Source organism: Dipteris shenzhenensis, chromosome 31, assembly GCF_047967505.1.
Source record: "Dipteris shenzhenensis isolate YYH24624 ecotype China chromosome 31, Dip_SZ_1.0, whole genome shotgun sequence".
Lineage (NCBI taxonomy): Eukaryota > Viridiplantae > Streptophyta > Polypodiopsida > Gleicheniales > Dipteridaceae > Dipteris > Dipteris shenzhenensis.
In genome coordinates, this window is record NC_141626.1 from 3716060 (window position 1) to 3733691 (window position 17632).

Sequence of the window (17632 nt, forward strand, 5' to 3'; positions counted from 1 at the left end):
TACAGGCAGAGTTCACCACGACCCCTCTCCAGGTTGATGCCATCTTTCAGACAGTGACATTCCTCCACAGAGTTTGGGTCTTACCCCAGTGGAGACTACCGAGGCTAGCATTAGAGTCCTCTAGGCGACTAACAGAGAGTGGTGCTGACACGACATGGTACGCATGGATATCCATGTGGTTTGGTAGTCACGGCATTCAGATGGACAAACTTCCCCCCTTTCAGTACAGTCTGGACGCACCACCCGAGATGATCCCACGAGATGAGATCAATCGTATCATACGGTTGGACCTCCTCCAGCTCCATACATCCACGGTTTGGGAGGGAGAGGAGTTGAAGATCTCAGAGCACGGACTTGTCATCAGACCTTAGTATCTCGAGGACAGGAGAGTATCACATGCACTAAGGATCACCATTGGTCAGTTACAAGTCTCATCACATCAGCTACGGATTGAGGCAGGGAGAGCTACAAGCATACCCAGAGAGCAAAGGACTTGCACACTATGCCAACTAAACAAGATCAAGACGGAGGAGCATTTTCTATGTGTCTGCCCAATCTACTATGAGATCCGGGGACAATATCATTGCCTCTTTCAGGAGGGACATGGCTTTGGTCCACTCACACGGCTGATACATTTTCACGATCAGGTCTCTGTTGGACTCTACCTCCTTGAGATGCATCAACGGAGAGACACAATGATGCGACAGGCCAGAGAGTAGCATGGACTGACGCCACAGGACACCGTCGACAGATCACAAACTTTTGTTACAGACTTCTATGCATCTGAGTCAGCTGCCAGTGTGTCTCAAGGAGAGGAGCTTGATGAGATGAGAGCATCATGGATCAACAGTAGGAGAGTCCAGCACGATGCTGCTAGACGAGGGACACACACTCCACATGCGACATAGAGAGAGACTAGAACACGCACGACCGAGGTCTAGTCTATCTCAACCCTTCTCAGAGGCGACTCCTAGAGACGAGACATCACCCTTGACATAGCCCAATGGATCCAGAGATCGAGGAGACCACGCCCTCCCCCATGTCGGGAGACAGCTCGACAGACACAAATACGAGAGCTTCTCACATCTCATCAAAGTGCTACCAGGTTACCTAGATATGTGGAACCTGAGCATGTACTAGGAGTGCTAGCCCTGAGCACCTGACACTCTTCTGTTACTTTGCCACTCTAGTATTTTGTTCACTAGTTTAGCAATTTAGCTTTCAGTTTTCAGTTTTCAGCAAGGGTCTTAGTGAACCCTTTGCTTCAGCCCTCAGTGGATTGTATGAGGTACCTTTTGGATTTGCACTTTGTCTCATAGGCCCACGAGGCCTCTTGCAGATGTTAATACATCTCTCTCTCTCTCTCTCTCTCTTTCTCTCTCTCTCTCGCAGACCTGCTTTCTATGTACGCATATATCTGCTGACCTTTGACAGTTATATCCTGGCCAGACATACAACTGCTGGAAAAACATCTACAAGACACTTCAATTCACTATGGTCTTCCTATCCAATAAGTTTTTTCCAAATATTTTCATCCTCAAAAGACAAGAGAACTAGGAATATTGAACTACTACAAACCTTTTCAAACATTTTGCTTCACTATGGTCTTCCTATTTGGCAGGTTTTTTTTCAAATATTTTACACATAGCCATGTTAAAAAGGCAAGAGAACTAGGAAGACAAGACATACCACCATGGTCAACTCCTCCAGCAGGCTCATTGTAGAATGCATACCACTGCATCTTGCCATGGCCCACATCTGAAGATACAAAGTATTGCTTGTGACCCAAGAACACACGGTACCTTCACCAACAATAATTGTCAGATAATGATGGCAGGCTACCCCATCAGGTTCGCACAGAACATGATATAAAATAAAACAAATCTGACATGAATCCAAATATTAAAGGTTCTACAGTTTTATCCCCTCTCTCTTGCCACTCTTATCTGCCCTCTCTTTTAATGAATGTGAGCCACATTGTTCCTTCTACCAAGACAAGTGCAAAGAACCACGACTTTGTGCAATTGCCTTTTTTCATTCTCAGAAAGACATTACAAGCGATTGCCTAAACCAACGTGCTTTTGTCAATCAACTCAAGTGAAGTAATGGGGCAATCTATAAATAGGAAAAATACTACTTAAGGAAAATCCATCCCTCTATTCCACAAGGAATATTTTTAATTTTGAGACCCCATACGGATTGGCACCTGATATCCACAATACACTGTGAAGGTCCAAGGAACTACCTCATCAAAGTCAATGCAAGGGAAGAAAATATCAGATTCACATTTGAAACAAGCATCTAGATAGCCATGAGTTGTTGACTCAAGACTACAGCAAGGGAAGAAAATTTTACAAACAAGCATTTGGATAGCCATAAAGTTGGGGTCTCAAGACTATAGCTCTCTTTCATAAGAGGGTGTTTGATCCAAAGAACCAAAACAAGACCATTTACAGGTTTGTTGTGCCTTGAGTCTAAAAAAACTATTATGTAAAATGGCCTGCCCATCCTGTTTCTATAGCTTCCTCACTCAGAATGGAAAGCATTCATTGGAGTGCTGTGTTTTCCTCTCCCCTTGCTGTACAACAACCAATCAGAGCTTACAATCTTAAGAAGTTGGGCATCCGGTTCATTGATGACATAGTAGATACGCAAGGACATATTCTCTCTTTTCCGGTAGCATGCTGACAATACAATCTTGGGATGCATCACAGACCTATTTGGAAAGCTATTGCTGATCTCTTACTCCCTTTGGTTCCGATTCCAACATTGAATGTAAGAGACAGGCTTCAAGATTGGCACCTTCAGTCTTCAAGTCCAAGATTATCTTCTCGGCCTTTGCATTTTATTGACTTCTATACAGGCTTATTGATTGACATTACCTCCTCCTTGGATTGCTCATCATGCTAATTCTCTATGGCATCTGAATAAGTCATTAGCCGGGTGGAAAGGAAAATTGCAATTGATATGGAAGTTGAAAATGCCATTGAAGCAGAGACTCTTTCTATGGAGATGCATTGTTGGTATTCTTCTAGTGGGAGTGAAATTGGCTCAAAGAAGGATTGCCTCACCTCTTTGTCCAAGATGTCATCATACTCCTGAGAGTATTCCGCATTTATTGTGGTTTTGTTCATATTCCAGAGACCTTCTAGACAAGATCTCCTATTTCTTATCTCTCACATTTCCTGCACACATGTTCTACAGGCTTTTCTGGATGTATGGCAAACTATCAGCTTCTTTGTCACAGTATTCTCTTTTCTTCCAATGGATCACATACTGGGCCTTATGGACACTCTGGCTGCAGCGAAATCATGCATATCTGAATTCTCCCCTTCAGTACCCTTATGAGTTCTTCCGAGCCTCATTGCGGCAATCTCTATATGATGCCTTACATGAGGATGATTTAGATGTTTCTTGTATTCAGCTTTTCTTTTACTGCTTCTGATGGATAGGGCATTGGCTCTTTTCTTGAGCACTGCCCTGATGTAAATGAATGTTTTATAATATAATTTTCTTGGTTTCACCCAAAAAAAAAAAATGTGTGGAATCTCGCTCGTGGCTCGGAGTTTTCTTTGTTTGCTTTCTTTAAGTGTTCTCTACAGCAATCTTTCTTTGATTGCTTGCCGACTCGCCAAATAGATCAGGATGTATCTTTGGTTTATATTGAGATGTTCAGTTGATGTATTTTCCAGCGCCTCTTTTTTGAGGTGACTATTCTTGTAATATAATCAATCAAAGTTTTCACCCAAAAAAAAAAAAAAGTGCACGCGCGTGCACGCCAATCAGTTACAAGATCATTGCCAAAATGGTGGTTGATCGGATTAAAGGTTATTTGCCTAATGGGTTGCATCCCTCCCAATATGACTTTGTTCCACGTCGCATTATCACAGATAACATTGCCAATGTTTATATTGGGATTGAATATGCCAAATACAAGCAACAGCATGTTCTACTCTTGTAGGTAGATATTGCAAAAGCCTTTGACACAGTTCAATGGGATTTCATCTCGCAAACTATGCGAGCTTTGGGGTTTGGTCCAAAAATGCAGCAGGTTATTTACTGACTTTATAGAGATAGCAATGCGGCTTGCATTCTTTCTAGGATATCTCTAAGAGTGGACTCTTCTTTGTTCGGTCCGCCAAGGATGCCCTCTTAGTGCTTTACTATATGCCATTGCTACTCATCCTATGCTGCAATTTATTGATCATCTTGTGGCTACAGGATCACTTCATGGCTTGGAATTGGATGCTAATCGCCACATGGTTGCTCAAGCTTATGCTAATGATTCTTTCTTTACCACAAAGAATACGCCCCATGATCTTGGTGCCTTGATGCAAGCCCTCTCTGTTTATGGTTTGGCAGCTAGTCTTCATGTTAATTTTCAAAAGTCTAAGCTACTCCCTTTGCATTCCAAAGACTGGCATAGTCTATTATGGCACGGGGATATCATTCCACCCACTCAGTTTGTTCGTCATCTTGGTTACCCTTTGGGCTGGGAACTCACTCGCCGACAACAAACTGATTGGGTTTTGGCTAAGCTTCGGAAAAAGCTTAAGTATTGGAAACTGGCAACCTGGCCTTTGCACGTTCGTCGTCGAATAGTGCAGTCCATCCTTGTGGCATATATTCAATTTTACTTGCCATTGATCATGTTCACTAAGGAATATCTTACATCTTTCATGTCTGTCTTTATGGAAATCTTCTGACGATCCAAACATGGCAGAAAAAGTCTCAGGCTGCTTTCGATGCATCACACTTGTTCTCCCAAGATGCATGGTGGATTGAACATCACAGATATTCATGTGCATATTCTTGCCCACAGGGGGAAAATGTTGCTACAATTTCTGCAAGGTGATCAGCCTTGGGCTCTTATGATTAGGACTCTGGTCACTCATATCAGTATTTCTGCGTTTGGTCATTGGCAACTCGATCAATGGGATTTCTTTTTTGGCTGCATTGATGGCACTTTGCCTAGCTGCCCTTTTGCCTCCTGCTTGCTTCTTGACTGGAAGCATGTTCTTTCTCATCTGGAATGGAATGGACGGTAATCTTTGCTTGGGAATTCTTTGAGAGCTGAAAGCATTCACTGGTCGAAAGTCTTTCAACCTCCCTTGGCTTTACAGGAACCTTGACATTCCTACTTTGTCTCGTTTAAAGGCATCACCTCGGTTGCTAATGTTATAGATGATGCTGGTACTGTGCTCCCCTTTTCTCTAGCAACCACTGCATATGGATTGGGCTCTCATTATCGTCCTTTGTGGCGACAAATTACTTCTATGCTTTTGCCTTTTGTTTCGATTCCTCCTTTGGAACTCCAGGATTGACTAGAAGATCGGACTTTGACTTCTCCCGGGTCCTCTTCTCGTCCTTTAAGGCTATCTCAGATTACTGTACCTACATTGTATAAAATCCTTTTGCCTCAACCTTGGGTTTCAGAGAGAGGTGATTCTGTTTGGCGAATGCGTCGCCTAACCAAGTGGTGGAGGAAAAGATTACAGCAACTTTGGGCCTATAAAGTACCACTTCGGCAACAGGTTTTCTTTTGACGAGTTCTTTTGGGAGTGTTTCCACCTGGACAGCTATAAGCTCATCGACACATTGCTCCTACACTTTGCCACAGATATTCTGCTTCTTCGGAGACTGTGCCTCACTTGTTTTGGCATTGTCCGTGCTCTCGTGAGTTTTTTTATCTGCTTCGATAGACCCTGCGAGCGAGATTCCCATTTGTTCCGTTTGGGAAGTTCTTCTGGCTATTTGGATTTCATCCATCCAGACCGGAGTTTCATTTTTTCTTCATTTAGGTTCGCTACTGGGCACTATGGGCTTTATGGACATATAAGAATTGTAAAGTCTTTGGTGATCCTACTTTCTCTCTGTTTTGCTTTTTTAGGCGTTCTCTATAGCAATCTTTCTTTGATTGCTTGCAGACCCGCTGCATAGATCATGAGGTCATTTTGGCATATACTGAGATTTTCACTTGATGTAATTGTAGCACCTTGTTTTGAGGTTGCTACTCCTATAATATAATCAATCAAAGATTTCACCCAAAAAAAAATATGTGTGTGTGTGTGTGTTCCTCCAGTTTGATCTTGTAACTTTTTACTTGGGTGCCTCATGACTTTTGCTCTGAGGCTTTACTGTAAATTTTTCCTTTGTACTTATTGGTGGGTTTTTACCTCTTTTTGGGGTTTCCCACACAAAAATATAAGATTTCACTTAAAAAAACGTATGTGTTTTTCAAAGATTTTCACTATAAAAAAAAGTAGGTTTGTGTGTGTGTGTGTGCGCGCGTGCATGAGAGAGAGAGAGTGTGTGTGTGTGTGTGTGTGTGCGTGTGAGTGTTGAGTGTGTGTGTTGGAGCTCTTGTTTGGCCTCGCCAGGGATCCCGCGCAGCCCCGTCCGTACATCTGTACGTCACCGTACGGCGTCCGTACGTCAATATGATTCCGTACATCAGTACAAAAACCCGCGTCAGCTCTAGTTCTCCTCTCCATAGCTCCATACATAGCCCCGTACCTTTTGCGTTGTCGTACTTTTTCCTGAAGGTCTTTCCGTACGTCCGTACAACTGTCCGTCTTTCCGTACAAACCAGTCTTCCCGTGCCCCCTCTATATTTTCGTGCAGTCAGGCTTCTTTCCGTACAGCCCCGTGTGTACCTCTGTACAGTCCAGTGCTGTCCGTACAGTCCCGTGTTTTTTACCGTACAAGTCCTGAGTCTTGCTCTGGTGCTTTTCCGTACAGTCCTGTATCTCGCTTGTTTCATTTCATTTCATACTTCTCCGTACAGTCCCTCTTGCCTTGTCGTATCCCAATCATGGCTTCAAGTTCAGATGTTTGTACATATGCTCGAAAAGAAAAATCTACAGATGCTAAGCGACGTCCTTCACAGCCTGCAACACAAGATGAACTATGGAAGCTCAAAATGTGTTTGATACCCTAAAGGATGACTTTTAGCAGTCACGCTAGAAATGGGGCAAACCAGTTCCAGAGGTCACGTACAAATTGAAATTGCCATCCCTCGTGAATCCTCTCAGGAAGTTATCTCAAACCACGATTATTATTTTCTTTCCAGGAAGAATCCCAACAGCCAGTGATGTTGCACAGTGGATTAAGTCCATCCTTGGAGGATGCTTTGTAGAGGGAGTATATTTTGCATCTAGAGGCTTTTATGAGGTGCATTTATCAGATGCTTTGTGCAAACAGAGGCTACTTGAGCTTCTCCCCTCTTTTACGGGAAGCAGATGGTACATGCTATGCCCTGGTCCCCAAACAAGGATTATCAAAGTCTTATACGACATCATTGTCCTGTATGGAATGAGGTTGTTAACTTCCCGGATTATATGCATGAGGAATTGCCTGGCCTGGCTGCTTCTTTGGCCAGGTCATTTGTCCTCCACGCCCTATGGGAAACCGTAACACGTTCTGCATTCTCTAGGACACTGACACACCTACCCCTCCTTCTATTGTAGTGGAAGTTGAGGGAGTGCAATTGGGAAAAAAGTTTCTTGAATTGAAATGGGGTGTGTTTGCAGGAGCTTGTTTTACCTGCCACAAGTTTGGGCATTTAGTTGTTGAATGCCCAATGGTTCTGCATCAGCCCCCTCCCAATGCCTTGCCGCCCCAGACACGGGAAAAGAATGAGAATTTGCAAGCTAAGACAGCAAATAGAAATAGAGCAAAGAAAGCCAAACCAATGAATCAGGTGCAATCACTTGCTGGAAAAGGAAAAGATAAAGAAAAAGAGAAGATAAAGGAATCTGCGGGAACTGATCGGGATGGTTTTCAACAACCTAAGAAGGCAGTTGTATTCAATCTCGTCAATGGGATGCTTCTTCTCCCTCACCAGGACAGGCTTCTACTTCAGCTCCTGTCCTTCAAAATTGGGTGGGGGTCTTGAAGAAGGGCAGACCTATTTGTGATTCTGAAGAAGGGGAGAATGATATTTCTTTCATGGATCATGAGGGAATACAGCCCATGCAGGCAGAGGCTTTGCCTCTCTGACATCTTGTTCTATACTTATACTTTACTGTAAATACCTCTTCCATGCATCAAACACTGAAGTGCTTTACATACAATGTACAGAGCCTCTGCAATGTCTCAAAGTGGAGGCTTTTTCGGAATTATGTACATAAAATGCAGCCAGATATTGTTTGCTTGCAAGAGCATAATCAACACTCTAAGGTTGGTCATCATGATTATTTTGGCGGCTATGACATATACTATGCTGGTACCACTACCTACTCAGGTGTATGCATAATGGTTAGGCATGAGCTGGAGCCTCAGTTAGCCTTCAATGATAGCAGTGGCAGATGGATGGTCATACAATGTAATGTCAATGTGATATTCTTGAGTTTGCATCAGTCTATGCCTCCCAGACCTCTACCATGAGGGCTTCTTTATGGGATTCTTTAAGCAAATATCCATGGAGATCTAATGCATTCATCTGTGGAGATTTTAATAATTCCCCTCTCCCAAGAGATAACACCACTTCAAGATCTCATATGCTATCATTGGAAAGGCAGAAATGGGATAGCATGCTTCTTTCTGTGCAAGCTGAAGATTTATGGCTGCTCCTCCAAGGGTCAGTGCCTGGATATACTTTTCATCACAATGCACTTACTATATACTGGGCATACTGGGCAAGGCTTGACAGATGGTATTTGTTTTACCCACAACAATATGCAGATTTTAGCCCTCATCTCCTCATAGACTTCTCATTGGGCTTGTCGGATCATGCTTCATTATGGATGAATCTGCACCTTGGTATGCCACTGGATGATTTGCCACCCCTTTCCAGTAGATTGTTGCATGTCAATCAGGCTTATTTCCGACATCAATATTTTCAGCAAATGATCAGATTTGCAATTCATCCCTTGCCTTTGCATGCCCAGGAGGACATAGATTATGCTTGGGACAGCTTTGTCTCTCGTATACAGAATGTCATTAGGGAGTATGGAAACTGGCATATGACTAAATGGAGGAATGAGGTTAAATGGGCAAAAAGGACAGCACAACAATTGACTGAATTTTCACATTTAAGGCCTCTCTCTGAATCAGAAAATGATTCCCTTTCACATGCCCGGATTAAATTGACTGCTAATGATCAGAGGAAATTGCACAAATGGTAGATTAGAGCAAGAATGAAGCCCCTCATGGATAAGGGCTGCTCATCAAAAGCCTTTTTCCAGGGCCTGCATGCTACTCCAAAGAAAAACTCATGTCTAAGGGTAAGGAAGCTAGATGGCTCTTGGACGCACTCTTTCTCTGATCTCCAAGATGAATGCCAAAATTATTTCTAGAAATTGTTCTCTGCTCCTCGTTCCCCATCAAATCAAATGACTGATGCGAGGACTGAATTCCTCCAATATGTATCTGAAATAGTGGAAATGGATGATGCTCTTACCCTGGAGAGACCTTTTACTGATACAAAACTTGATAATGCATTGTTCCACCTTAGCAAATACAAGTCCCCTGGCTGGGATGGCCTTACACTGGAATTTTATATTTCTTTTTGGGATGATTTGAAAGATGTCGTCTTGCAAATGATCAATGTTGCCTGGCAAGAAAATCAGTTACCGCACTGTTGGAAGCATGGCATAGTCAAACTTGTGCCCAAAAAACATCTGTGTGACCATATGTCAGATTGGAGGCCTATTACTTTGATGCCTATAGTTTATAAACTCATTGCCAAAATGATTGTGTATAGGCTTCACGGGATATTGAATGCGGGCCTTCATCCTCATCAGTATGGATTTGTGCCGCGAAGACAAATCCATGACAATATCTCCAATGCATTGACTGCAATTGAATATGCTAAGTACTCGCATCAAGATGTGCTCATATTGCAAGTAGATATTGCTAAAGCATTTGACACTGTTCAATGGGATTTTATCTCTCAAATCATGACAAAATTGGGCTTTGCTCCGAAGATAGCAAATGCAGTTTACTGTCTTTATTCTGGCTCTACTTCTCAGTGCATTCTTGGGGGTCATCTATCTCGGTCATGGACATTGGGTACATTAGTTAGACAGGGCTGCCCTCTTAGTGCTCTCTTCTATGCCATTGCGACCCATCCCCTCTTAATGTATCTTGATCATCTTACGAACACAGGACAGATGACTGGTCTTAAAATCCCTGTGGCTGCATCTTTTTGGGCACAAGCATATGCTGATGATTCCTTCTTTATGCCACAGAATTCTCCCCATGAAGTTCACATGCTTATGACCACTCTATCATTGTATGGATTGGCAGCGGGATTGCATGTCAATTTTGACAAATCTAAATTGCTTCTCCTAAAACAATGTGATTGGCATTCTATTTTCTCGCCAGGTCAGGTGGTGCATTCCAAAGATGTAGTCAGGCATTTAGGATATCCTATAGGATGGCATATCACCAGGAAGCAGCAGTTAAAATGGATCTTCCAAAGACTTCAACATAAACTGGAATACTGAAAAATTTCTACTTGGCTACTTCATGTCAAGCTCAGAATAGTACAGTCCATTGTAATGTCTTATGTCCAATTCTTTTTGCCTTTGCTGCATTGGTCCTCTAGAGATATTTCAGCCTTTATGTCTCAAGCTATGGAGACGTTATGGAGGACAAAAACTCCTATGAAAGCATTGAGACTGATGAAGATGGAAATGGTGTGCTCTCCTAGGATGCATGGTGGACTTAATATCCTCAACATAAGATATCATGTACTTGCAAGGAAGGCGACTATGCTCCATACTTTTTTCCGCCAACAACAACCATGGACTTGTATGATAGCATCTATGTGTGTCGACATGAGGACTTCTGCTTATGGTCATTAGACTACTTATCATTGGGAGGTTGTCATTGGGAGATTTGTAGGGAAGATACCTAGATGTCCTTTCTCTACTACTCTGATACTTGACTGGAAACAAGTCCTTTCCCAGGTCAAATGGGCTCCTGATAATTGCTCGGGGGCTAACTCAATGAGGAAAGAAAGTATTCATTGGAGTGCCATCTTTGACATTCCACTTGCTACCTGTTCAGGCATACAATCTCATGAAATTGGGAATTAGATACATACATGATGTGGTAGATGATCAGGGCTACGTTTTATCTTTTCCTCAGGCCACTACTTCCTATGCATTGGGAATGCACCATAGATCGATATGGAAGAAAATTGCTGATCTGCTACATCCTCTTTTACCTGTTCCCCCTCTGGTTGACACAGACAGGCTTATGGATTGGCAATTGCAACCCTCTGCTACATGCTCTCATCCTGTTCCTCTGCTTGCCTTGACCTCCATCAAAGCCTACAGGCTTCTTCAGCCTGCTCCATGGATTCAGCAATATGCTAATACTCTGTGGCATATCAGGAAGCCTCTCTCATGGTGGCAGAAGAATCTCCGCATATTGTGGAAGTGTAAAATGCCTTTGAAACAAAGACTTTTTCTTTGGAGATGCATGACAGGCACATTGTCAATGGGAGTCATACTTGCCAAACGCTGCATTGCCCCATCCACATGTTCACGATGTCAGGCTTGTTGGGGTAAAGGCACTGACCACCCTATGTAAATAGTACTTTATGTTGTACTTTAGTGTAGGACACTTAAGTACACTAAGTACACATTTGTACTTAGTTGTACTTAAGGGTTACTACCTTATCCATAATATATATGTGTGTACTTGGGGAGGTACCACTCACTCATTGTGATTATCCCCACTATTGTGTGTGAGCAGTGAGTCTCTCTACTCCCTACTCTATCTCCCTCACACTCTATCAACTGGTATCAGAGCCAACGGGCTCTCTCCCTCCACTTCCACTCCCTCCTCTCCCTATCCTACCCCTTCCGTACGGACCGATCCGTACGGCCGTACGACATCCGTACAACCGTACGGACGGATCGCGAAGGGCGCAGGCAACGCTGCAACGGCGGCTTCAAGCGCGGGTTGTACGGACGAATCGCGAGGAGGCAGGCAACGAGCGTGAACGGCGGCTGCAAGCGCGCAGGGCGCGGCTGCCAGGGCGCAGGGCGTGGCTGCACGTCGCTGGCAAGGGCTGCAAGGCGCAGGCCACGGCTGCAAGGCGCAGCTGCATCGGCGTGGCCAGGGCTGTAGGGCGCAGGTCGGCCAAACCGGCCGACACAGGTCAGCTAAACCGGCCGACACAGGTCGGCCAGACCAGACAAAACTGGCCCAGCTCCTCCTCTACGTGGAATCCAGCATCGAAATCCAACCTCTACTTGCCCTGAAAAATGTGCTGAAGATATCTTGCAGCAGCTGCGTGCACTCCAATCAAAGCAGGAACAAGTTCTCTGTCAACATTTCGAAGGTACTGTTTTGCACGAAAATCGAGTGCATAGGACAGCAGCAAGTACACCGTACAAGTACAGCCAGCAGGCAGGGTACCGTGCAAAGGTACGCAAGGTGTTCTATTTGGGGCAGGGCTTACACTCGCACTGAGGCATTATGCCGCAAACAGTGTTGAGACAGGTCTTATCACTTGGCCAGTGATTGTACACAGTGGTGGCACTGAGAGTATGCATTGGACAGATCTGTACTTGATACTTGCAGTGTATGCTTTGTTGGATGCAACTCAATGGATTTGCAGTCAAACGCCTTGTGTGAGCAGTAGCAGTTGATGCCATTTACTGTGTCAATGCACGGAATGTGCTGCCAATTCAAGGGGCTTTTGATGCTATTATGCTTGTGACAAATGCTTTAGCTTGTTGCTGAAAGTACAATCACATTTGGTACAGATTTGGTGATTTTGACCAAGTTTGACTTTAGTCAAATTTGGGGCTTTTGTAGCCTGACCGGCAATTTGTCAAGTGGGAGCACTCTACATGCATCAGGCTATCTTGTGGAGCACTATTATGCTTTGAAAGTGCAAATTTGACTTACAGTGTTTGGTCAAAGGTCAATCTCTCATATTGGAGGTCACATCCCTGATTTTCTTCATGCATTCAAAGGGCTTTTGAGCCACCTTACTTCCAAACTGCAAATTCAGTTGGGGGGGAAGTTTATGAATCATATGAAGGTCTAAAATCAGGGATTTTCATCAAAAAATCAGAGATTTACAGTTACTGTTTTTTGACAGTCCGGGACTGTCAACCAGCAGGTTTGACCATATTTGACTATCAGAAAAGTCAAAAAGTACTGCTTTTTTTTTTATATCAGTTCTGGGATTTTCCTGAAGCGATTTGACGCAGCTGTACCGCACTTTCGCCAGCGAAAAAGACAGGAACAGCTTGCTGTACTGTTTCTGCAGCAAGTGGGAGAAAAATATTCAGTTGGTTTTGTGCCACTGAAACAGTACCAAGTTCACTTTTGATCGTACTTCCGCTGCGGGAGAATTTTTTCTTGGAGTGACTAGTGCTTAATTGCACACCTACAGGGAGTCTACTTTCTTTACTATGAGTTCCGGTAGCGACGTGTCGTCCTTGTTTCAGATAAAGAAGCTCGAAGGAGCTAAAAATTACGACATATGGAGGACACAATGCTACAATGTGCTGATGCAGAAGGACCAGTACAAGCCTATAAAGGAAAAGGGTGTTAAGCCCCCCAACATTACTGATGAGCAGTGGGAGAAGATGTACGGCTTGGCCAGGTCGACCATTATGCTTACAGTTGTTGATTCACTGGTTGTAGGCATCAGGGATGAACCTACTGCGTGGGAGATGTGGCAACGTCTTGAGGATACTTATGCCAAGAAAAGTGCCACGGGAAAAGCTTACTGGCTAAAAAAGCTTGTTGGTCTTCAAATGAAGGAGGGGACAGCTATGTCCACTCATATTATTGAGTTTAACAGCATATTCAGCCAGGTGATCAACCAGGGGTTGAAGCTCGATGATGAGCTGAAAGCTACACTCATCCTATGTTCTCTACCTGAGTCATGGGACACATTCAGGACTTCTACCAGCAACTCAAAAGCCATTCTGTTATTTGCAGATGTGGAGAGTGCTCTTCTACAGGAAGAGATGAACAGAAAGAACAATGCTATTGGGAAGTCAAATGCTTTGAATGCACGCAGCAGGTCCAAAACACGTGGAAAAGACAAAGAAAGAGAGAGGAGCAAGTCCCGCTCTAAGAGTGATCTTGTATGCAACTATTGTGGCAAGAAGGGACATATTGAGAAAAAGTGTTTTCAAAAGAAGAATGACCAAAGAGCCAAAGAAGGCAAGGCTCAAGGCAAGTCTAAGGGTAAAGAAAAAGAGGAGCTGAATGTTACTTATGTTAGTGACAGTGACAGTGGACATGAGATATGTTTCACCTCCTCACTGGAGGCTCATACACTTCATGCTGGTGATGGATCAGATATGTTTTCCTGGATTATAGATTCAGGTGCTTCCTTTCATGTGACATCCTACAGAAATCTGTTTGTCAGATATGCAGGAGGGCAAAAGGGAGTGGTCTTTCTTGGTGATAACCATGCATGTTCTATCATTGGCATAGGTGATGTCAGGCTTGTGCTTGAAAATGGCCAGCAGTTAATGCTCAAAGGGGTCAGGCATGTTCCTGAGGTGAAGAAAAACTTGATTTCCACAGGGTTGTTGGATGACGATGGTTATCATACCACCTTTGGCAGTCAGAAATGGAAAATCAGCAAAGGGGCAATGGCTATTGCCAGGGGTCCTAAGGTTGATACTTTGTACTCACTTCATGCTGGACATTGTCCGCATTCTGATGTAAATGCCACCGAGCTGCCAAAGATTTCATTGTGGCATAGCCGGCTTGGCCATATGAGTATTAAGGGAATGGAGCAATTGGCTCATTTTGGTTACTTGCCGAGTCTAAAATATTCAGATTTAAAGAAATGTGAATTTTGTCTCTACGGTCGTCAAGTACAAATACCTCATAAGAGAAGGTCAGATCAGAAATTACAGCTCTTGGAGCTAGTACATACAGATGTGTGTGAGATGCCTACACTCTCTTTAGGAGGTTCAAAGTACATACTGTCATTCATAGATGACGCCACCCGCAAAGTGTGGGTTTACACTCTCAGAAAGAAAAGTGATACGTTCAAGGCTTTCACTAAGTTTGTTGCACTGGTCGAAAATGAGACAGGCAAAAAACTGAAAGCCTTACGATCTGACAATGGCGGAGAGTATTTGTCCAAAGAATTTCAAGAATTCTGTGAGGCAAAGGGTATTCAAAGGGTGTTGTCTGCACCATATGATCCTCCACAGAATGGTACAGCTGAAAAAAATGTTCAGGACCATTCAAGAGAAAGTCAGATCCATGTTGTCACATGCTGCATTGCCCCACACATTTTGGGCTGAAGCTGTAAAGACAGCTGTGCACCTTATTAACAGGTCACCAAACAAGAGACTATGTGGTGGTGTGCCTGAACAGGCATGGACGGGCAAGCCTCCGTCTTACAAACACCTACGGGTCTTTGGTTGTGTCGCGTATGTGCATGTACGCAGGGAGGACAGAACTAAACTGGATCCAAAGTCTCTTAAATGCATATTCCTAGGTTACGGTGACAAAGGTGAGATGGGCTACAGGATTTGGGATCCCAAGAACAGAAAACTTATACGCAGCAATGATGTCGTGTTTGATGAAACCATCATGTTCAAGGAACCTGTTGTATAGCAGGGACCTTTAAAAGTAACTATTGATGATAACAGGCATCATGGGCAACACGAACAGGCTGTAAATCAGCCACAACAGCAGCATAACCAGCCATTAAATGATGCTGCAGCAGGTCCTAATGGACAGCCAGGTATGGCAGAAGACATCCCAATGGATGAAGCACAGTTAGGTGATCCTCCTGACATGCAAATGCAGCCAGGAGACATGGGACAGCCACCTTATCAGGGTGATGAACAGGCTGGACAGCCAGCTCAAGACGATGGTCATTGGGTTAGAAGGTCAACTAGACCGACGCGGCAGCCAGAAAGATTTGTTCCAGGCATTGATTATTTGATGCTCACTGATTGTGGAGAGCCTTCATGCTACAGAGAGGCTAGGCAGAGGGCAGACAAGGTTCAATGGGATCTTGCTATGAAGGCTGAAATGGACAGCCTTCACAAGAATGGCACTTGGGAATTGGTATCCTTGCCTACTGGTAAGAAGGTACTGCCATGCAAATGGGTTTATCGACTTAAGGTCACACCTGGTGAAAAGCCAAGGCATAAAGCCAGACTGGTTGCCAAGGGGTTCAAGCAGGAATATGGTGTTGACTTTGACGAGATATTCTCTCCTGTTGTTAAGATGACAACACTCAGAACTGTATTAGCATTGGTTGCACATGCAGATATGGACTTGGTCCAAATGGATGTCAAGACAGCATTTCTTCATGGTGATTTACATGAGGAAATTTTTATGCAGCAGCCAGAGGGTTTTAAAGTGAAGGGCAAAGAGAAGCTTGTATGCAAACTAAAGAAAAGTCTTTATGGTCTAAAGCAGGCACCCAGGGAATGGTATCATAAGTTTGATACATTCATGCGAACCCAGGGTTACAGGAGAAGTGACATTGATCACTGCTTGTATACCAAGAAAGCTTCAGATGGCAGTTTACTTATCCTCATTTTGTATGTGGATGACATGTTAATTGCTGGAAAATCTCATAATGAGATGAATGCCTTGAAAAAGAGATTGCACCAGACCTTTGATATGAAAGATCTTGGTGATGCCAACCATATATTGGGTATGCGGATACTTCGGGATCGGGAAAAGCGATTGCTATACTTGTCTCAGAAGGAATATATTGGCAAGGTCTTGCAGAGATTTCACATGGAGGGGGGGAAGAGTATTGGTACTCCATTGCCTCCTTATGTGAAAATCAGTGCTTTGGACAGCCCTCAGACAGATGCTGAAAAAGCTGAGATGTCAAAGATTCCGTATGCATCAGCATGTGGCAGTCTCATGTATGCTATGGTTGCAACCAGGCCCGATATTGCGTTTGCAGTGGGAGTGGTTAGCAGATACATGGCTAAACCTGGCAAAAAGCATTGGAATGCAGTAAAAGGTGTCATGAGATACCTGAAAGGTACACAGGACTTGTGTATATGTTTCGGCAGTCAAGATGCAAAAGTGCAAGGTTATACAGACTCTGATTATGCCGGTCACCCTGATACCCGGAAGTCTACTACCGGATACGTTTTCACTTTCACTGGAGGTGCAGTGTCGTGGGTATCTAGAATGCAGCAATGAGTTGCATTGTCTACTACAGAAGCTGAATATATTGCAGCCACTGAGGCATGCAAGGAGGCTATATGGCTATCTCGGTTAGTGGCAGATTTGGGTTATCCATTGGAGATTCCATTGTTGCATTGTGACAGTCAGAGTGCCATACAGTTGGCACGTAATCCTGTCTTTCATGCAAAGACGAAGCACATAGATGTGAAATATCACTTCATCAGGGAGGTGCTTGAAAACAAGCAAATTAAGCTTGTTAAGGTGCATACAGATGACAATCCGGCAGATCTGTTAACCAAAGGGTTAGCTGCAGAGAGGTTTGCACACTGCAGATCTCTTATGGGTATTGGTTGAGACCAATATTCTTTCTCTCCTTGAGGGCACACTGCCTTTAAGTGGGAGGTTGTTGGGGTAAAGGCACTGACCACCCTATGTAAATAGTACTTTATGTTATACTTTAGTGTAGGACACTTAAGTACACTAAGTACACATTTGTACTTAGTTGTACTTAAGGGTT

General features: G+C 43.8%; 1 protein-coding gene across 1 annotated transcript in view; it reads right to left on the minus strand.

Moving 5' to 3' along the window:
- Positions 1-17632, minus strand: part of LOC147880915 (zeaxanthin epoxidase, chloroplastic-like) — a 93436-nt gene that overhangs the window by 49018 nt on the left and 26786 nt on the right. The window contains exon 5 of the mRNA XM_087402289.1: positions 1690-1802. Within this exon, the coding sequence (XP_087258415.1) occupies positions 1690-1802 (113 nt within the window). The remainder of the gene's footprint in view (positions 1-1689; positions 1803-17632) is intronic.